The sequence below is a fragment of the Melanotaenia boesemani genome, chromosome 2 (genome assembly GCF_017639745.1).
Source record: "Melanotaenia boesemani isolate fMelBoe1 chromosome 2, fMelBoe1.pri, whole genome shotgun sequence".
NCBI lineage: Eukaryota > Metazoa > Chordata > Actinopteri > Atheriniformes > Melanotaeniidae > Melanotaenia > Melanotaenia boesemani.
Window position 1 is genome coordinate 30499538 of NC_055683.1, and position 22094 is coordinate 30521631.

Genomic DNA, 22094 nt, shown 5'->3' on the forward strand with positions numbered 1-22094 from the left:
ACCTCGCTGCAGTATTTGCAACTCAAAGTCCAAGCTCTGTTTATTTGCCACCATCATTAGAACAGTTAAAAAGGGACTGAAGAACTGTGAGTTAGCGCCATTGATGCAACAGAGAAACACTGGCAGAGACGGACGCACGAGAATACAAATTGCTTCTCCGTCATTAAGGCCAGTCCTCAGACTCATTAACTTTGTTTGAACAAGTGAACAGTAATTATTTATGACGCACAAATAATGCCTCAGAGCTGCTGTCAGCAGGGTAGGGTCAGTGGTGATGCTGGGCTAAATAAATGACTGGCAGATGGCCAGGTCATAAAAACCAGTTTAAATCATGTGTGGAAACACATTACGTATTAGTTTGTCTCTACCGATGACCTTTTACCTCTGTTTGAGAATAGCTTATCTTCAGAGGAGATGCAGGTGACTAACAGAGTCAGATCTCCCTCAAATCTGTGGAAAAAAAAAAGATCCCCCCTGAGGGCTTATTTATCTTATCAAAAAATTATGGAGCATTTGATCCTCCTGACTTTAAAGCTACATGAATTTTGGTAGACATCAATAATGAAAACAAGTTAAAGAACAAAACAGCTAGCTAGGAGACAGAAATTCTCCACAGCATAACATCAAAGTTGCCTTTAATAATAGCTGCTTTGACATATGTTGGGAGACATTTATATGCTATGGAGGAGAGGAAGCGTGGGTCGAAATTATGCACCATATCATTTTGTGTTCCACTTGTCTCGGTGCAAGTGAGCACCAGCACACTTGTAGATCCACTTCTAACATTTTAGGTAGTATGAGGAACTCCCTAGCATTACTTGGTTGACGAAATAATGCATTGCAAATTGCTGTGCAATACAGTAGCTTTTCGTTTACGAGGATTTATGGAATGATGAACTTCTTTTTGTGACTGCTTTTGTTCATAATTAGCTCCTTCGCCATACTCTTCATACACTACTAAAAGCTGAATTTGTGCGTGTAATGTAATCACAGAGGGCATGCACCTAAAAGATAAATGTCAATACACAAAGCCTGCTTAGTCTCAGAGAGTGCTGTTGATTCTCGCATTGCACAACGGATATGAATAAGGCACTCTCAGCTTTTTTTTTCTTTTCTTTTTTTCTCTTTGGAACGTTTTATTTGCAGTTTAGTTACAAAGTCTACTGCTGTGTCCAAAAAGCACTATGTACTTTAAGCAAAAACTGAAGCATGTGGTGTGTTTGCAAAGCATAGAGGCAAAATTTATTTAGAAGGGTAATATATAGTTTAATCCTAAATATGAAAAGCAGCACAGAAATATTGAAATCACTTAATATGATAGTAATTCTAGATGTAAAAACAGTGACTAAAAGAACCCTTGAGACTGCGTCATCCTTTTCGTGTACTTTGAATACAGTGTACTGTGTCAAGTTGCTAACATCTGGATTTTAAAGAAACACTTCTAAAGTCAACAAACAAACAAAAAAAGACCATCTGTTTTCACACATGCAATGCTGGCCCCATATTTTCTGGACTTGTTCCAGAGGTCTTTTATACGAGAATGGATTTTGCAAATGTCCACAACATTTAGTTGAACCTTTGCTTAGTTTACCCAACCAGTTTCCTTGTAAGAAGTGCAGTGAAACCATGCATGACCACACATGAACAATTAGTCTGCGGGGAACTAACAGCTGGTGAGTGTCCATGCTCATAACAGTTCCTACTTTATTTATTTATTTAATTTTTCTAAGCTGGTCTTCATTTTGAGTACACTTACCATTAGTATCAACAGAAATCATTATTATGACAAATAGAAACCTTTATGCTCTTTTGTCAACATGCATCATGTCTTTCCTCCAGGGTGCTCTTCCTAACTGAAAACTGTGGGAAAAGACCAGTGAATCAAAACCAGATTACCAGTACATTATTTTATTATTATGTGCAATAATAGTTTCTAACTGTCTGAGTATAAATATCATCATGGAGACAAAACTGGATAAGTCATTTCTTGCACAGACACTAAGTCATGTTTTTATGTCTGTTGCCAAATAAGATATTACTGCAGGCCTTTATTTTTTGCACCATTGTTTTTAATTTCTTGGATCTAGAAGTAAAATATCCCTGCACATATCACCACTGAGAGGAAGATCCTTTAATATGATCGTTTCACAGGACACACAGTTCAAGCTTTGAAAAAAAAAAAGCTTTATTCAAGGACTTGGATTGGAAAAAAATGCCTCAAATGTTCATTCGAAAGAGATTCTATCCAAAGATAGACATCATCCTAACACTTAAACTGAGTTGTGAATTATTAATTATATGATTATGACAAATATTTATTCCTGATTACTGAATAACTCTTACCAAACTTCTAACTTCTACAACTTTTCCTTGTGGTGGTATCTCACCCGAAATAGTATGTACAGGCAAGTATATGCTGGCTTGGTTCCTGTCATGCATGTAAACAAGTTGACAGGATTTCTGCAACTGTTTCTATATTGGTGCAGAAGCACAGAGCTTATATTGCAAAATGAAAAAAAAAGCCTTTGTCTTTTTGACCCAGAAACTTTACCTCCATACATTTTCTTTTCTTTCTTTCTGTTTTGCCTCATTAGGACCAATCAAGAAGTTTCACTTGAATGGAAAGACAAAAAGAAAATGAAGGAAAAGCATCAAGAGGAAGGATATTGGGGTTCAATGAGGGAACATAAAATGAAAGCTTAGATTACAGTAAGGTTTGAATCACTAAAAGCGGCTGCCACTGATGCTTGTGTTTACAGGAGCAATATAAGGTTTTGTCTACACTGCATTAAAATTGAAGGCAGATAATGAAAAACCACAAGCTATCATAAATCAAAACTTGTCTGTCACTTTTTTATCCTTGCTCAGAGTAATGTGGCCTCTGCAGAAGGAAAGCTGAATGAATTGAAAATTGCCTGCAGATAAGAATAAGAACTAGAATAAGAGTTTGGATTAGAATTAAAATTCATGAACTCTGCCCAATCTTTTTTTTATTATTCCATGTCAGTTTGAGGTATTTCTGGGCCATCGGTGGCTTGGCCTGGTTTTAACTGTGGGGTAATTAGGGTTTAATGGAAAACTCATTTCCTGAGGCCTCTGCTGACATACAAGCACCTTTTCTTACACGTCATAGCAGCAGGTATGGGCAAAGTGGATAGAAAAGAAATACAGCATGTACTGGTGAAAATAAGCAGGTGTTCTGGTGAGGTTCTGATGAAAAGAGCACAGCAGGTGGATTGAGAATGGAAAAGATGGAAGAGAATGGAGGAGACAGGGTGGTTTCTGAAGTCTGGGAGAGAAGCCAGCGTTCCTACAGCAGAGTCGGCTGCTGTGTGATTTGATTTCACTCTTTTCATTTCCAACAGCGCAATCTGGTTTCAGGGATTCTGTAACCTGAAGCCTGCAAAACACAGCCATCACCTCCATTATCAACCAATCAATGCTTGTGGTTTAGATAGCTGCATTACGTGAAGCTGTCAGCGTTATTAAAGAGTTTTAAAACTATCCAGATTAGTCAAAAGAGGACAACACGTGCAACTTGTGCTATTTCTAGCTGGTACATAGGATTTTATGTAAAAAATCAAGCTGAATCAAGTTTGTGTACATGTTTTCCTTCTGTGTTTAAAAAAGTAACTTTTTTCTTCATTTCTCTTTTCCTTCCTTCTTTTGTCCTTCAACAGCAACAACCCAACTACTGGAGCTTTAAGGTCAGTGTTGCTTGTCAAAGTGCCACTATGCGTTTGTCATTCTTCCATCTATTGTGTATGTGTGTGTATGTGTGTGTGTGCAACCGTATGCATGTTTTACTATGTAGCATCACGTCCACCCCCTCAGGCAATGCTCTGTCTCTGCAGTCCTTTTGCTCTTTCAACATGCAGCTCACTTGGCTTCTCTTGGCTCCCTGAGCAATGAGTGTGTGTGTGAATATGTGTGATTGTGGGGTGTGTGGGAGCAGAAGTGTCAGGGGTGGTGACAGCTTAAACTTATCCATCTCTACTTAATCTGCGAACAGCGTTTCTCTGTGGATTTATGACACCTCTGCCAGCTGGCATTAATGGCTAGAAGTCATGTGACCCTGCAGATTCCTGATGTGCTGCAGAGGCGCATCTGAAATAATGCTTTGAAATTAGATGAGAGCCATGAGTTGTGGTTGAATTTCAAGACTGAAGAACAGGCATTTGAAGTGTGCTGAATTTAAACATAATTTCTTTCCTGATTTTGAACCAGCATGCATTACATTTTGGTTTTTTACCTTATATATTCTTTTTCTTTATCTAAACCAAACAGATTATGAAAGAAGTAGTCAGAGCTTATCTGAGGTGCAGTGTTCCCTGAATCCATGCTTCTATAGACATTTTCGTTCACATCCTTGAGGAATTTCACCCCAGTCTTCTTCACAACGTTGTGGCTTATGGGAATATTTTTGCACAGCCCTTTTAAGGTCCCACATCGGTTTAAATCAGATTGAGGTCTGGACTTTGACTGGATCATTAAAAAACTTTTATTTATTCATTTTTTTTTTCAGCCATTCTGTTTAAGATCTACTGCTGTGTCCGGGATCATTGTCCTGCTAGATGAACTAGTTTCAGGCATGTTTTAGCTTTTGGGCAGATGGCCTCTCATTTGGCTTCAGAGTACTTTGGTCATAGCTGACTCTGACTGGAAGGTGTTCATGTCCTGTGGCTGCAAATGTTTTTTTTTTTTTTTTTTAACTAAACTTCATACTGTGTTTTATGTTTTGGTTTTGTCAGTCCAAATGACATTTTTTTTCCAGTAGTTTTGTGGCATTTTCAGATGCTAATTTGCACACCTAAGCTGTTCTTAAACAAAACATGCTTTTTCAGTTTTGTTTAACTTTACCATGCTTACTGAAGCCTGCGGAGTCTGCGATGTAGCTAGTTTTTTTTTTTCTTTTTTTTTTGCAGCTTCTGTGAGCATCACAGTCTGATCTTTAGGTGAACTTTCTGGAACGTCTAATCCTGCTAAGATTGGCAGTTTTCTTGGATTTGTGAACAATCTTTCTCACTGTAGAATGATGAACTGCAAATAATTTTGAAAGAGACTTTTATATTACCTTCATACTTTTAACCCTTTTTCAGAATGATGAGCAGCTTGCTTCCCTAAGATCATTGATGTCTCTCCTCCTTGGCATTGTGTTAACACACACCTGAATGCTCCAGGCCTGCCAAACCTTTGCTATTAGAAGTGCTCACACTTGCTGATGATCAATAAATCAAGTACATTTGATTAGCAGCACCTGGCTGCTACTCACTCTCTTAATTCCCATGAAAGCGGAAAGGTGTACTCCACACACACTGAATGGGGATTTTGGCCCAGCTTTTGTTGAATAAATATTGAGGCAGTGTAGGATGCTATGTGCTGTTCTTTCAGACCCTGCACATCCCAATATGGGTGGCTACCTTTTTGTTAATTATAAAATGTTGATTTGCAGGCCTCAGAAATTGTTTCTTCTACCATAAATAAGAAAGAAATTTTATTTATTGGCATCACAAGAGGCTTCAGCAGTTATAAACTGAAAATTGACAACTACAATGTTTCATGTGGTAGATTTAAATATATATATATTTGCTGTCCATATACAAACTGTTTGAGACATTTTATGTCAGCACCTCATCCTGCACAGTTTTCTTCCTCTGCAGTAAAAACTTCAGAACCATGCCCAACTCCCTACAAGTCTTCCTGGATTTTCCCAAATATTGTAAGCAAACAAATAATTAACCACTATCAGGGCCAAATAAATAGTTTTTCACTAGTAGAATAAATATATGTATAAACATGTAATCAATTTATTCCATACTATAGGCACTTTTTTGTGTCATTTACATGTGTAAGTTTCTCTCTTATCGGTCAGATAATTAAATCAGTAAGCGAAATCTTAAACATCATCTCCTCTGCAGAAAAGAATTAATTTTCTTCTTCTCCCTGTACTTGCTGCGTCTCCGTTTAGTTCCATGCACGGTTGCCTCCTGGTCTTCTGCAGAGAAATGAGTCCTTGGTTGTTGGGGGATTTTGTCCAGAAGACTGGCACGAAGTAAAAAAATTTGAGGAGACTTAATTGGATGGAGAAGGCACAATTAAAGTCAAACAGATATGAGATACAGATCTATTTAGGGAGCTGGCTTTCTTCCACTTTTCTAAAAGTAAGATGACTGGTCTGTTTTTCTGAGGAAAAGAGTGGGTAGATATGGAAATGTCAGACTCATAATGCCAAAATCCAGACAGTAGTAGCATAAGCAAAGTGACTAGCTATGAGACTGACCTCTGTCAGCAGAGACTGAAGTGGAGGCCGATATGTTGACATAAAGCAGCTCAGCAAGAATCAAAAGCAAGCTTTGGAAGTGATGGGAGAGGACAAGTGAATGACAGGGATAAAAAGTGTGAGAAGACATGACCGGAGGCAAAGAGGGGAGGTAAAGATATTCAGAGGAGAAACAGAATAAGGTTGATGAGGGAAGAATTGAGCAGATGGACAAGGTGTGAGCTCTGTAATTTTAACAATTTAATACATAACACCCTGAAACTAAAAGGTTCGCACACATCAAGCTGTGTTTGACATTTCTGCATTTCGTCTTGCTCAAGCTGAATGTCACGTCATTTAAAAGGAGAGTTGTTGCACTCGAGGGAAGAAGATTAGAAAGCAAATCTGGGAGCATCCATCATGTGACGAACCAGCTTCATGATGAGGTTGTGTCGTTTAGCCACATTTGCTCCCCAAATGGTTGTATGTTTAAGAATTTCACATGAATAAATATTGAATCTGCCTTATCTTAAACCAAGCAGACTCTGTATTCATTATCTGAAGACACATTATGCATGATAATAAGCCTTTCTGCATGGCCACAACCAGCCTGATTCAAACATGATTACCACCTCCTCAGCAGTATTGATGAAAAAAGAGAAAGGCAGCATCGGATTGAACTACCAGGCTCAATAAAAAATGAGTGCAGGCTGTTTCATTTGTTCTACAGAAAAGTTAAACTGTACATATTGAGGCTGCAGTTGTCGCCACAGCATGTCAAATTATACTCCTGAAATATTAAACAAGCTCATTAAAGTTTATGACGGTCGGATCGCAGATTCTTCTGGAAATTAATTGAGCCTCATCAAACCGCACGTCGGGCAACATCCGATCTGACAGAAAATTAGGTTTTAGGGGACCTATTGAGGTTTGAACAAAATAAATAAATAAAAGCTTAATCTCTATTGAAAAGATTAGACAGATAAATGAGTATTTTAATGGCTATGGAGCCAGTAAACTTGTTATTTACATTTTGGTTGCATTTTCTAATTAAAACATCCTGTGGTTTAAAATAAATATGTTTAGTGAAAATACAAATATACTGAAATTTGACATTTTTAACAAAGGGAAAGGTAATCACTTTGGTTGCTTGTGTAAAGGTAACTAGTTTCCAAGTTAAATTATACACGTAGGCACCTGGTATTTTACCTTAAAACAGTTATTTGTGAATGTTTGTGTGTTTATGTGTTGCTGCACTCGTGTTAGTGTTATGAGCACATGAAACTAGAAAAGACAGAGTGGGAGGCTGTGTTGAGTTTAATGCAGTTTGTAGCCTATAGTCTGTTGTCAGACCACCTTATATCTATTATTCTTGTTGTACTTCTATTCTAAGATTTCCTTTCCAGTTCCTTCCCCATATTTCCGGCTCTAATTTTTCCTCTCCTCTGCAATACATGTATAGAGTGTGGGGCTTTAATCTAATTAAGATCTGCTGGAATGTCTGGACCTTGAATGAAAAGGAGACATGATCATGTCTGACACTGGCATGTCTTACAGGGCCAGATGCATGACCAGAGGGTGCATTTACATGTGTTATTTACACTGCAAAGAGATATTTTCAGTTTTCATACAGTTTTCAAGATAAACCACAGTGATGGATGTCAGTGTTTGGAACACGTTGTAAGAAGCAACCTCACTCAGAGCAGGCGATATCCAGGAAGCTTACATTGTTTAATACATAGAAAATCTGTTTGTTCAGCAGCACAACACTTTGACAATATAAGTGTACTCCTTTTTTTCTTACACATAGTTTTCTTTTTAAGCTGGAGGAGAATTTGAAATGTGAATCTTGCCCTTATAAAACACTCACTGATGCAGAATCATGTTTTCAATTATCTAGCCTCGACATGAAAGTTACAGAGTTTCCTTCCACATTCATAGTCAAATTTGGTTCTGCTTTTCAATGCCAGCTGAGTTCCTGGTCATTGTTTTTGCAGAGTTGTAGATTGTATTAGTAAAACTGATACTACTGATACCTCGGCCTGTTGCACAGAAGACTTTAAACTTCCTTCTTAGATGTGACACGTTAGGTTTAATCTCTTTAGCTGGGGGATTCACTTAGGATGTTGCACAGAATCTCTTACAGGCATTCTTAGTGAGGTTAAATGTGAAAGGATTTACTGCATTGTACGTATTTATGGCAAAATTCTGCGGTTTCCATGGAGATTGTTATTCATTTTCTGTTATAATCTCACAGAAAAAGAGAAAAAAATGTCTTTTGTGCAAAAGTTTAACTTGCTTTAGATAAATCTGTAAGTACAAGGTCAAGGTAAAGTGATCTTGCAGTGGGTCAGTCATAAATTGAACCTTTTCTTTGTATGGTCCCCCCGGTAGCTTTTTATTTTTTAACCACACAAGTAGGAGACAGTGAGGACTTTTTCAGATTTTATTAGACGTAGCCTATAGTTGCTGTTGGGCAAAAACCCAATGTCCAAAATTCGTGATTTTTTCTTTTCCTTCATAAATCAGTACTATTGGTCACCCTTTATTGTCTGTAGTTTTACAAATATTTAACCAAAGATATATGATGTAAAACACAATACCAAGTTTGACCACATTATGTCCAATTATATAAAAACCATACAGTTTTATTCATTTCTTGAAAAATAACAGTTTTGCACCCGACAGCAGGGCTATGTTTTATGTGTTTTCACGCGTTAATACAGCACATAAAACCATTCACGTTAAATGATGGTTTTTCATTAGATATGCATCAAAATACTGATGACAAAACTGCCTGGAAGGAGAAGTTTGATAGTATAGCACAAATACTGACAGGACTGGCTAAAAGCTAACCTTTATGGTTCTCATTTTGACAATTTTTGGCAAGTAGAGGAGCCATTCACAATGATATATGGTGGATGTCTGAAGAACCTATTTGTGTTTCCTGGCTTTGTGCTTCTGACCCCTAAACATGCTCTCACTTGCCTTTTTTATTGACATTGAAACCTCAGATATTGCCTGTATTATTAATTAACTATTTAATCTTTTGTATTGCAAAATTTAAATTAAAAAAAGACTTAGGAAGCAGGTTTTATTATAATGCTTGAGTCGTAAGATCAACTTTTCTTTCATGTTTGCAAACTGTAAATGACACCACCACAATGCGGTTTACGTAAACGTATCAAACTCTACATATGAAAACACTGAAAGCTCATTGACAAACACTTTTCGTTGTATTCCAGACATGAACCCAAGTCAATCCTGGCTGCATTGAAATGCTTCAGAGTTCATAAATAAACTGCTTGCTACCATACAGAGCTAGTATAGCTGCTTTCCTCTGTTTACAGTCAATAAAGCTGGTGGTTGAGCTTCATTTTTAAACATGAGAATGATATCGACCTTGTGGTGTAAGTATTGTTTTGGTGGGAACAAAAGAGAAAATTCCCAAGATGTTACATCCTCCTTAAAATTTCACTTTTACAAATTTTACAGACTAAAACTCAGAAATGTAGCAGAAACAGAATCTAAAGGATTAGTTAAATGATTGATCACAGGATTTATGTCACATGAAATGTAATGAAAACCCAACCTCAGCAGGTAAACATGTTTACGATGAATTTTCCTGTAATGAGGCCAGGATGCTGCACGCTGCAGAATGTGTCGCGTCCCTGTGATGCTGCTGGCGGCATTGTTGCTCATTGTGGTCACTGTTTAGATGAATGACCCTATTAGAAAACATGGTGGGGGTTATCTGTCAGCATCACAGTTTCCCTTTGTGCCCAGACATTGTCTCCCACCACTATCTCTGGACTCTGTGTAGGTGTGGGACTGAATTATGTATGATGGTGTCAAAAGAACAGTGACATTACATTCTGAATGCCTGCAGGGGGTTTGTAAGTTACCTTGTAAACCCACTGTACATGTGAAAGCGTACAGTGGCAGTAGATTTAAAGAACAAATTACCAATGATTGCGGTACTTAAATGTTATTTCCTGCGCTGCTGCAGTCTATTCCTCCAGCAAGGCATTAGCCAAGGGAGAGAAATGTGATCATTGCCACTTGTCTCTGTTGGCAGCACTGCACAAAAAGGACCAAATTTTCAAGCCAAATTTAGTGGAGAGTTGAAACAGCCCCAAAGATTTTGGTGTAGATTGGGATCATGTTTGTTAACCTCTTCTTGATGAGGCCATATAAACATTTAATGGTTATCTACTCTTAAATTAAAAAAAAAAAAACACATTACTTTTAGTGAAAATCAGAGGATTGCACCTCACTTTATCTTGTAATTAGTAAAGTCAAGTCTGATGAGTAACTGTACAAAAGTACAAGCTAAAAAAGTGAACATGAGCAGTTTTACTGACATTTAAATATAGGTGTTATTCAGGGTCACTATTTTAGGAAACTCACTAACTGATGCTGATGATCAACACCTCCATCAATCGTCAGAGTCGGGATAGTGCCCAAATTCACCATAGAAACACTATGAGGATCCAGAAAGAGGTGAACCCTAAGATAGTATATTAAAAGAGGAGTACATCAATGTAAACCTTCCCTAATCTTCATGGAAACTACGAGGACCTTCATGTTTATTGTTAAACAAAGGCAGAGTCATAGGAGAACACATTAGCAGAGTTGTTATTTGACCAAAAACAACATAAGTATGACATGATTTACGCCTTAGTGATTTTTTTTTTCTATTTTACTGTCTGGCTGTTAGGTTGTGGAGTTTTTTTCTCGCAGTGATGACACAGAGATCTTTTTAATCAGCAGTGTGTGTGGTTTGCTTGAAGAGGAAAAATTAGCAGAAGTTCTAAAGTGGGCAGTGATGTTGTCATATTTTGTTACATTCCCATAGAATTGCTTGGGGTTTGAACTGTGTTTCATTTGGGTTGCAATGCCTGGTAGTCTTTTAACTGAGTTTCTCCTCGTCATTTTGGTCTGCTTAATCTTATGGTGCAAATGTCTTCTGTACTCATGCTACCCCCTGTACACTGGGGCCCTAGTCAAGACGTAGTTCAAATATAATAAATCTAATCATGTCATTAAGTTATCTTATTGGTAAATGACACACAAAACTAATTTATACATTTATCATCCACCAATTCACTATTTCTGGTCATACTAGGAGGAGTATGCTAACCCAATTTCTATTAGTTCAGAATCTCAGAAGGGAATGGATCCTGATGATTGCTTAATGTTGTGGAAGGCCATTGTGGAAATGTAATGTTTATTGTTAAAAATTCTCTTATTTCATATGAAATTAAATATACTTTATTAATCACAAGAGGGAAATTACATATGCAGCATAGTCAAAGTGCAACTGAAGGACTTCCAGAAAATTTCCTGCAGCTAGTGCACATTAACGTGTCGCTCCTGCTGTAAATCATCTGATTATTACAGGACTGTGCAGGGATGTACGAAAATGATACAGCGCATTGAAGAGGCACCTCTAAACCTGGGACAAAATGTACTTAAACAGACAAGCCCCTAAATTTTAGAGAAAATAAAAGAGTCAAGGCAAATCTGACAAAACTACTTTAACAGTGAGGTAGCATCAATGATATACTCAGCATAGTTAAACTACTGATATCTCAGAGTCAAAACCATAGATACAGTGCAATCTCCAACTGGAGAATGGATCAATGGATGAGTCAGGGGTGGGCAAGTTTGGTCCTAGAGAGCCACAGTCCTGCAGGTTTTTAGAAGTTTCCCTACCCTAACACACTTGATTCAAATTAAATGGATCCAACAGCTTATCAAGTTCTACTCAGTTACTCGTTCATTTGAATCAAGTGTCTTTAAAAAGGGAAACATCTAAAACTTCCATTATTGCAACTTTCAAGGACCAAACTGACATACCCCTGGGATAAGGGAAAGCAGGTCAACATGTTTAGCCAAAAAAAAACTTTTAGTCAACAAGCTAATAGATGGCCTTCTGTGTTGTTTAAACCAGTTCCCATGAATTAAATACAACATTAATGAAATCCACAGTAGATCCAAGCTGCAGCTTGACTCAAGCAGATAGAAAGAGGTGGCAACTGTTGTAGTCATGCTTCAAAGAGAAGAAGACAGGCACAGCTACTATAACGAGGCTAAAGACGTGTCTGCTCCCTCCATTGAAAGTATCAGCAGACAGCATTTTGGGAGCTCGTTACAGCAGCCTCTGAGGTGGAGGAAACACTACAGCGGTGGGAAATCTGGGAATTCAGTTCAGTGAGTCCCAGCTGCACTAACGGCGAGAGACGCCTGGGCATAGGCCAGCGGGATAAACCCACTGTGACAGCCTGGGATTTGCATGAGCTTCTCCTCCCATCCCACAAGCACTCATTTAAAAGTTTGTAGGTGCATAGGGATAAGAGTTTGGATGAGGATGTGTGGGTGGTGTGCAGAGTTGAGTAAACAGAACAACTTTTGTTAAGCTGAAGCTGTTTCAGCTTGAAATAGTGTTTTTCCCAAATCAAGTGATATAAACAGAAGAGGATGCCCTTAGACCAGGGCTACTCAGTTGACTCCAATGAGGGCTAACCTGTATGACCCAATTGAGAAGCCCTGCCTTAGACTAAATGCCATTTGACTGCACTGCATTTTGCTGCTTCATTCTACCGATGTCACATTCTGTGATGCTTGTAATCTTAGTGAGTGGCTGGTTGCTAATACCATTGTCAAGGTCTCGATAATCTTGTTAGGTGGCTCATTGTGTGGTGTCTCATTGTGTGTGTCTATGTCTTCCAGTTGGTCTTACTCCATCAGCCCTGACAAATCCATTCTTTCTGCCTCAGATTCACCTCTCACTAAAATTATTGTACATCTCTGTGTGTTCTCCTGTCCTGCAGAGCCGCAGCCCAAAACATTCCCAGTCTACCCAGTCTGGGCTTGCCGACCAGGCTGCCAAGCTTTCCTTTGCCTCCGCTGAATCCTTGGAGACCATGTCAGAAGCAGACATTCCCCTTGGTTTCAACCGGATGAATCGATTTCGCCAGAGCCTGCCGCTGTCCCGCTCTGCCAGCCAGAATAAGCTACGATCTCCAGGTACAGATTTGAAGTACTCCTGGCAGGCTGTGTCGCAACATGCTGGTTGGACTCAGGACAGATTTGCAACGTTCTCTTTGCTGCGTGTGGCCAGTGATGTGAACCATGGTGCTTATAGAAAATGGAAGGACATTTACTACAAAAGTGTTACTTGAGTGTAATTACCCTGCTAATAGAAATTTTGTATATTTATTAAACACAACTTTGTAAAATGTTACAGTTGGTTTATTTTCATTGTGTCTGTTGGGTTGGGTTTACTTAAATAAGGATGGACTAAGCCAACATGCTAAAATTACCCAAGCAGTTATTTTGGTGAGCTTCAATTTGGCTGTAAGAGGGTTAATCGAGCAGGACTAAGGATATTGCTGCTTGCAAGTGCAAGTGTAAACAACACAGGACAGGTGTGGAACAAAGGGGCCTTTGGAGTATAGAGAGGATTAGTGCAAAGCTAGTGCAGACTCATGGAACAAGGTGTGAGCATACTGAATTACAAGTTTAAGCAGAATAGCATACCTGCCTATCTTCCCTGTCTCTACACTAACCATTGTTTTTTTTTCTTCTCTCCAACATGTCTCAAAATATTTTTTCCCCACTTCTAATTTGTGGTCTGTGTTTGCCTTGTTTGTTCTTTTTGTTTGTCCCATGGTGTATGAAGATGAATTTGCAGGTTAGTCAGGCTTCAGACACATCTCACTCTATAAAATCAATGGTGAATCTAGTTTTCTGTGGAGTTCAACTATTCCTTAGTTGTTTAATACCAGTTGCTGCCTTTTAATTATTAATAGGATGCAGGATTTTTATTATAATGAGTTGCTGAAAAATTTTAAACCTGTGCATGCATCTAGACAACTTGGAATCTTAAGCAGCTTCTTATATGACATAAAATTGTCTGTTATTGTGATGATTCATGCAGACATCTGATGATGAAAGCCACTATCTAGAACTTGTTTACTAAGTGAACGAACATTTGGATCATAACTAATACTGCAGTTTGTATAATTTGCCAAAGGATTTGAATTACTTTGCTAGTTATTTTTCCATCCACCAAAGCCAACAGCCTCTGATTTAACCACCTCTCTCTTACCGTTTTCTTTTAGGCGTGCTGTTCCTGCAGTTTGGAGATGAGACACGGCGGGTGCACATCACCCATGAGCTGAGCAGCCTGGACACGCTGCATGCTCTCATCGTGCACATGTTCCCTCAAAAGTTGACAGCAGGTATGCTGAAGTCACCCAACACGGCCATCTTGATCAAGGATGAGGCCCGTAACGTTTTCTATGAGCTGGAGGATGTCCGGGACATTCAGGACCGCAGCATCATCAAGATTTACCGAAAAGAACCCATTTACGCTTCTTATCCTGCTGCGGCACACCTGGCTAATGGAGACCTGAGGGTGAGCAGGGGGAGCTGGGAGGTGACAAAGGTCAAACTGGGTTACTGTTGTCTGATCTCTTACAAGTTTGCAACTGAGCCATCAGTGAGAGCTGTTATATTGTACAAGAGAAGTGGTGAAGTAATAGTATATATTTTAGCAGTACTAACTTTGACAGGCTATTGGGGTTATTAATTTAACAGGTATTCCCAGTGGAAATGTATTTTTTATCTCCAACTAGGCCATCTGTTGCTGCGCAGACACTAGAGAACAATGTTCCTTCATAAAATGAGCATATTTTAACACTCAAAGTTATTTCTGCTTCAGTAAAGATCAAGAGAGCCTGAGGGAGATCTTTTTTCTTTAATTATTTGAAACAAAACCCTGCTTACCATGTACATTCTTCACACAATACAAGGAAAATAAATTCTATTAACCATGCAAGGCAGGCAGTGGAAAGTGATTGTGCTTGTGTGCAGTCCTTGTACTGTGTTTGTACATGTTTACATTTCTGTTTGCATTTGTGTTTGTACCTGCATGTGCAAGAATCTAAAACAGAAAACAGGGTAAAGAAATAGCCAGACACCCTGGAGAATCATATATCCATTTTAATGTACGCTCAAGCTCTATTTGATATCAGAAAATAAAGACATGACTAAGCATTAGATGCGCTATCTGTTTCTTATTTAAATAACTGTTGGGTTTCTGTTTAGATATTTTTTAATTGTTTCCATATGTCCCTGGGAATGATATTTAATGTTCTTAGTACATCATATTGTTAGCTTGAATGCAGAGAAGTGAATAAAAAGATTTAAAAAAAAAAGGCACAGATAAGCTAGGTATCTAGTGTAGTCTCATTTTAAAGAATCTGAAGGCTTCAAAAGTGACAAAAATCACAACAGGAGTTATTCCACAGCAGGAAAACAGAAGCAGAGATGGACAGGAAAAAGCATCAGTGCAGGTTTCATCATTCACAAAAAAAGGCCAGCAGAGAAAACAAAAAAGAAATATAATGGTGACACAGTACACCCTGTTAGAAGATGATCAACTCTAACTTTATCTTGTGGGTTTTGTCATCACTCTCCTAATAATAATTTGTTGCATATTGATGTGGTACTATACTGACTTAGTCATGTGACACCCACTGAAAGCTTTGCAGTTCTCCATCTTTCATATTAACCTAATACATAAAACTCTAAGCGGCATGTTTTAGATTAAAATTTCTTCTTAAAATCCTAATTTGACTTTTGTAAAATCCATCGGCTTCATTTGATGCATGTAGGCTGGAGCCACCTGCTTAGTATCTGTAGGATCATGTACAGCTCACACATGGAAATGCAGCATTCTCATCCATAGGTCTCCATGGTAACATTCATCCCTGCTTACTCATTTCAGAGGGAAATGGTGTATTCCTCCCGTGAATCTTCCCCAACTCGCCGCCTCAACACCCTTCCTTCCTCATCGGCCTCAGCGTCTTCTGGCTCTCCTTCCCGCTCTCGCCTCTCCTACAGCAGTGGCCGCCCTCCCTCCTTCTCTGGTTCCCACCCGCAGCATGAGCAGCCTAGGCATCCCCACCATCCTTCAGCTGGCCATGCTGCCAATGCGGGCCTGTCTCCTTCAACCAGTGCCATACTGGAGCGCCGCGATGTCAAACCTGATGAAGAAGTTTCTGCAAAAAACAAGGCGCTGATGAAGAGCGAGGGGTTGTATGCAGATCCGTACAGCCTGATGCACGAGGGCCGCCTCAGCATTGCCTCAACTCAGTCATTAGCTGCCATTGGAGATCCCTTCAGCTTCCCTGTTACAACCGGTCTGTATCGCCGTGGTTCTGTACGCTCCCTCAGCACCTATTCTGCTGCTGCTCTTCAAGGGGACCTGGAGGACTCCTTCTACAAGCCTGGAGGTTCTTTGTACTCTGACACTTACTCCTCTGCCACCCTAGGCATGGGTTTTCGCATGCCTCCCTCATCCCCACAAAAAATCCCCGATATGCAGTTGAGGGACAGGGACTCATATTCCAGCACACCCAGGGCCTCACCTGTCAGGCAGACTTTTCGCAAGGACTCTGCCTCCTCTGTGTTTGTAGAGAGCCCAAAGTCACGACCGAGCTCTGGTTCAGATCCTCTGTGTCTCACAGCCGGACCTGGGGAGGGCAACAGGGCTGGTTTTGGTTCATTATCTGGACAAGACGCAGAAACAAGCAGGTCAGTATTAGCCTCTGTGATGATCAATTATTTCTTTATTACTTTTATTCTGTTTCTTAAGCAATGTGTTATTTTTACTTTTTTTTTTATTTCTTACTGAATTGATTTCTTATGCAGTCATAGAATATGATTATTTGCAGGGATCATCGCCTGGAACGTATGGAGGCCATGGAAAAGCAGATAGCCAGCCTAACTGGTTTGGTCCAGAGTGTGTTGACCAGAGCGCCAGACAGTGACAGCACGTAAGACCCTCCATTATACCCCATTAACCCTCTAAAAGTCACAAATACAGCTTCAGCTTTGACACTTAGGCAGCATTATTGACAGGACCAGCAGCAGACTATTATCAGATCCATTATCAGCTCCATGGCAGTGAAGTGGTGCACTACCTTCTGCAAGCACAGCACAAGTAGAGAGCACTAAAAATCAGCTGCAGGCCACACCGTGCTATTGATCTATTCACAGAGATGTGTAAGATAGCTTTTCAGTAGAGTTTGAGGTCCTTACATACATTATCTCATGACATCTTCTCTTATGTACATAGCAGGGGTTCATTTAGTAGTAGTTAACTTATGTAAAAAGTCTGATAGTATCCGATAGTGGTGCTGGTAGCATTAGCACTGTAATTGCCTTGCCCTGTGGCCGTTGATCCTCAGATGCGGCCTGCTGCGTCTCTGCATGATGGCTGGCTGCCCTCCAGACCAAGGGACGGAGTTTTCACGGCCATTACCTTTCTCTTCCAGCGAGAAGACTGAAACCAACAGTGATGGCTCCGCCACAGGAAGTGAGTACAGCAGAGTAATTGAGACCTGCGTTCTGAAGCATTACTAACACTGCTGTCCCTGTTCTGATCCCCGTGCGGTTTTGAGACACTTTAACCGTTTCATCTTCCTGCTAACACTACACCAGAATCCAAATAACCTAGCAATGATGGAGATCTCCTGTTGAACTGTGAGAAGGTGGACAACATGTGAGTCCAGGAGGCTGCAATGTTTATCAAATGGTTTATCAAGTAAAGCCTTGTTGAGTTGTTTATTTGTGTTTTCTCACCCGTAATTTGGTTCACTTTGTCCATACCAAAGAGGGAAGGTTAATTATACACACATATTTTGCTGTTGTACAATCCAAGGCAAAGCTGAATAGGATTTAGTTTTCATTCATTTGCTGAGAGTAGTGAAGCTTCCAAATAATGTTTTTTTGTGTGTTTGTGTGTGTGTGTGTGTGTGCGTGTGTGTGTGTGTAGCCATCAATACATTATCAATATAATTGCCAATTAATTCTCCATCCAAGTATAACTAAATTACTGGAGCTGAACTGGAAATTGCATGGCACCCTTTTTTTTAATGAGCTAAATTAAGTGCACATTAAAGGATAGGATGCCACAACCACTGGCTGCACACCTGCCTCAGTTTACAATTTGTTATAAGCTAAGTGAATACCACACTGGTTGAGGAGGTATTAAGCTTTTGGAAGCATGCCTTTTAAGTCTAAAAATGACTTTACCAAACAGGAGAGTGCAACAGCTTGGTTTAACTGAACCCAAAAGGTTAAAAACTCACTGAAGTAGAGGTTAGATCAACCACCATCCCACCATCAACCCACATCCCTTGAGATGCTAAAAATTAAGATTTTTACCTCCTTTATCCTTTTACTTTTCTACTTTTCCTTTAATGCTTGAAAAATTCTAAGTGACTCATAAAAATAAATTAACAAGCTTTTCTAGGAAAGGTTAAATGACTTGGAAGTGTATGTATTGAATTATTCAGATAAAAAAAGTTTTTAGTATCACTAAAGCACAAATACAGAAAACTGGAGCAAATGACTGTCAGCCAAACATAAATATAGTTTCTAGTAGTTCTGGAGCCGTTAAAAGGTGTGAAATAAATAGACAAGCATACAGCATTGTAAACATAACCTTCTGGATGAGGTAATAAAACAGACAGCTCTGAAGCAGTTGGAAAGTTTATTTGTTCATTTTTTTATGTTATCTGCAGGCTGGATGTGTCCTGTTTCTAAATCTCTTTTTCTCTTCTGTTCTGTCCAAAATTTTGTAGCACAGGTTTGACATGAGCTAGCCTTTTCTTGGCCAGACCTTCACAGGATCAGAGTAACAAAAATACTACTAATAAAAAAAAATCAGCTGCTTTTGGAGCTTCCTCACAAATTGGTATACTGCCAAAAGATGAATGCATCACCAGTTACTGACTTCACTGCAGTCTATAGAAATGTTCTTCAGCATCATTCATCTGTGCATGAACTTTGAAGACTTTTTCTCTCCTCCTTTGTTTCTCGGTCACTCCCGTTAATTTCATGGCTCACTCTTTCTATATTCCAGCTGGACGGCTGAAGCAGAAAGGTAGTTGCCATCTACTACTCTATCACCCTTTTTATTTCTCCTGTCAGACTTCTCCCATGGCTCTCTGCCCTCTGTATGGGTGTGTGGTGTTGCTGGGCATCTGGCAGTGTCTGTTCTCATGTTTTCCTCTTGGCTGGTTTCCCAGAGAGCGGACTCCTCTCCTTTTGTCTCCGTTTCTAATCCTTGAATTTCTGCTTGGTTATTCCTTTTGGAATATCCAAAGTTTGTTTTGTCCCACACTGGACACTCTCTTGTGAGTGTGTATGTGTGGTCAAATAAATAGCGGGTTAACATCCATACTCACAAAGCCCTGTGTTTGGATAAGAGCATTGTTATTCTTTTGTCTCACAACTGAATAGAGCAATTAAACTTCTCTACGGGTTACTAATAGCATGAGCTGGCATTTCTTCCAGTAGGTAACAAGAGTTTTGTGAATATGGTGCTTTTTAATTTGCTTTTCTACACTGGATACAGTGTGTGTGTGTTAGTGTGTGCTCAGATTTTCTATACATGTACATTTCTTCCTGCTTTTATGCTGAAAGCGTGTGTGTGTTACTGTTTTGTATTGTATGTAAAATCTCACCGGAGCATAACCAAGCAAATTTGTTTCCCAATGACCCTCAACGTCCTGCTCTGTGATTGGCAGCTAATACACCGTCGGCACCTCTGGCTCTGATGCCACCACCCCCCTCTAACACAACCCCAGTGAACAGTGTCGGTCGCTTGCAGTTGAAGCTCCATCTGCACGGTCTGCAGCAAAATGCCACGGACCTGCGGAAACAGCTCTCTCAGCTACGCAAGATGCAGGTATCCACTGCGAAAAGCCATTCATTTGTTTCTTAAACTGTCTGTTCTTTGATATTTCACCACATAATGTATCATCTTTTGGTCAAAGTTTAGAGTTTGAACCTCCATGGGGTTATTGGAAGCACAAATAGCAGTTTATGACCTCAGTTATAAGTGTTTCACAGTATATTATCCACCGTCTTTGTCTTAATCTACCTAATGTACCTATTACACATATTTTTTTAAGAATTACACATCATTACCTAATTCTTTATAGTTCTTGTGCTTTCTGTCATCGTTTATGTGAGGAGATTTAGGGAAAACCTTTTTTCTTATGTTTATTTCACACTAAGTCATAATGTAAAAAAGCAAGACCTCATTTACAAGAAATGTATTTAAAAAAAGAGATCACAATTTAACTAATCGGCTTTCCAAAAGACAGACGTATTAAACTTTGCGGAACTCAAAGCATTTAAAAATAAAAAGATGGCATCATCTCTCTCCCTAGTGTCCTGATGACTTTGCATAATGCACAGTCTTGTGAACGCCTCTTATTAACAACTTTCCTCTGAGGAATTGGTCCGTAAAAAAGTGTTGACAGCGTCCTCAGTGGATTATGCACAGAAACCGGGACACTGTCTCTGGTTTAAGATGAACTCAGATATTTATGCTGAAACAAAGTGAAAGTATCTTGATTACTATGAGGAATTCTTTTCAGTGTTTCTCCCACTTCCCTTTTGGCACACCTGAAGAGTGTGCATCATGTGTAAGTCAAGCAAATCAAGATACCTCTCAATGCACTCTACTTGTGGTTCACTTTTGCAGAGATCCACTAAGAAGCATCCCAAACATCTGTATTTTGCATCACCTGTTATTAAATGCTATATGGTATTTCAATAATATGGAGCTTGCAGAAGCAGCAGCTTTGATGTTTATTTGATGTTAACTTCAGTAAGGCACCTATAGTAAATAACACCTGCAGAGAGCTGTGCGACATGACACATTGAGGGCATTCAATCTTTTGAGGACTAATAATGGAACAGGAAGATAAAAGCTAGACTCGCATCTTCCACTACTCTACAAAGACCAAAATTGTCAGCGGATGCAGAATTAGAAGTAAGGAAGTGTTAATAAATCTGTAGATGAGGTCCTTATGCATTTCATCTATCTCTGATTCAAGTGCTGCCACAGTTACTGTAGGAAGAAACAAGAGGAGATGATGAGATAAATGCTTTCAGTTGCAGTGGAGTGGAGTTTCTCGCAGAGGAAATGAAGTGTAATGGGAGATGAAGATGATGAGCATGCAGCGCTGTCATTTGTTCCATAACAACAGTCACAAGGGTTTCTCAAACTGGGTAGTCAGTGAGATGGAGAGCCAAACAGCCATAGCTCTGGTTTACACGGGGAAGACACAGTGCTGCTTACATGTCTGCGTGCCGGAATGTGACCTCTGCACCTGGGCTACTACTGTTGCCGTCCCTGGTGATGGCCCTCTGCTTCAATTTTGCATGTGGCTCATGAATTAAATAGAGAGGGAAGGTGAAGGAAGAATAGTCTGTTGAATGAGAGGGAGCAGAGGACTGCAATGTGACCATTTTTTAATGTATTTGATATTTTTATTTAAATTATTGCCCTATTCCTGCATCTGTTAACAGCAGTCTATAATTAGAAATACAATCTAACTTTAGATGTCAGTGATGTTGTTGTCTTTCTAGAACATAAGGATGATGAATTATTAATTTTTCTAGCTTACCAGGTGATTTCATCTTGGGGAGTTGTATTACATGCAGTTGGCCTGTTGAATATTCCATTCATAACCCTGACAGGGGGCTCAGTTTACACTCAAGTGCTTCTGTCATGGACAACCTTCATTTTCCTCAGGGCAACCCAGCTTTCTGTTTGTGTGTGTATCAGCATGTGCATAAGATAACTCTCCAGAGACCCCACAGAGCGAATTCATGGCTGCTTTCCTGCAGCGCTTTCAAAACATGCTAGCGTATGATCGCTGGGATGGAGCAAATTTTCTTATCACTTTAAAAGGCAGATAGAGTAATGGGATTAAAAAGGAAGCCATGACCTGAACTC

General features: G+C 39.4%; 1 protein-coding gene across 12 annotated transcripts in view; it reads left to right on the forward strand.

Annotated features, from left to right (window-relative positions):
- Nucleotides 1-22094, forward strand: part of si:ch211-278a6.1 (SRC kinase signaling inhibitor 1) — a 100543-nt gene that overhangs the window by 65301 nt on the left and 13148 nt on the right. For 5 of the 12 annotated variants that reach the window (XM_041968606.1, XM_041968577.1, XM_041968632.1 and 2 more), the window contains exons 4-11: nt 3681-3707; nt 13096-13291; nt 14389-14684; nt 16059-16867; nt 17008-17109; nt 17524-17651; nt 19203-19223; nt 19870-20030. In XM_041968606.1, coding sequence (XP_041824540.1) covers nt 3681-3707; nt 13096-13291; nt 14389-14684; nt 16059-16867; nt 17008-17109; nt 17524-17651; nt 19203-19223; nt 19870-20030 — 1740 coding nt within the window. Of the gene's footprint in view, nt 1-3680; nt 3708-13095; nt 13292-13946; nt 13959-14388; nt 14685-16058; nt 16868-17007; nt 17110-17523; nt 17652-19202; nt 19224-19869; nt 20031-22094 lie in introns of all 12 variants that reach the window. The other 7 variants (XM_041968601.1, XM_041968574.1, XM_041968570.1 and 4 more) reach the window with 4 other exon arrangements.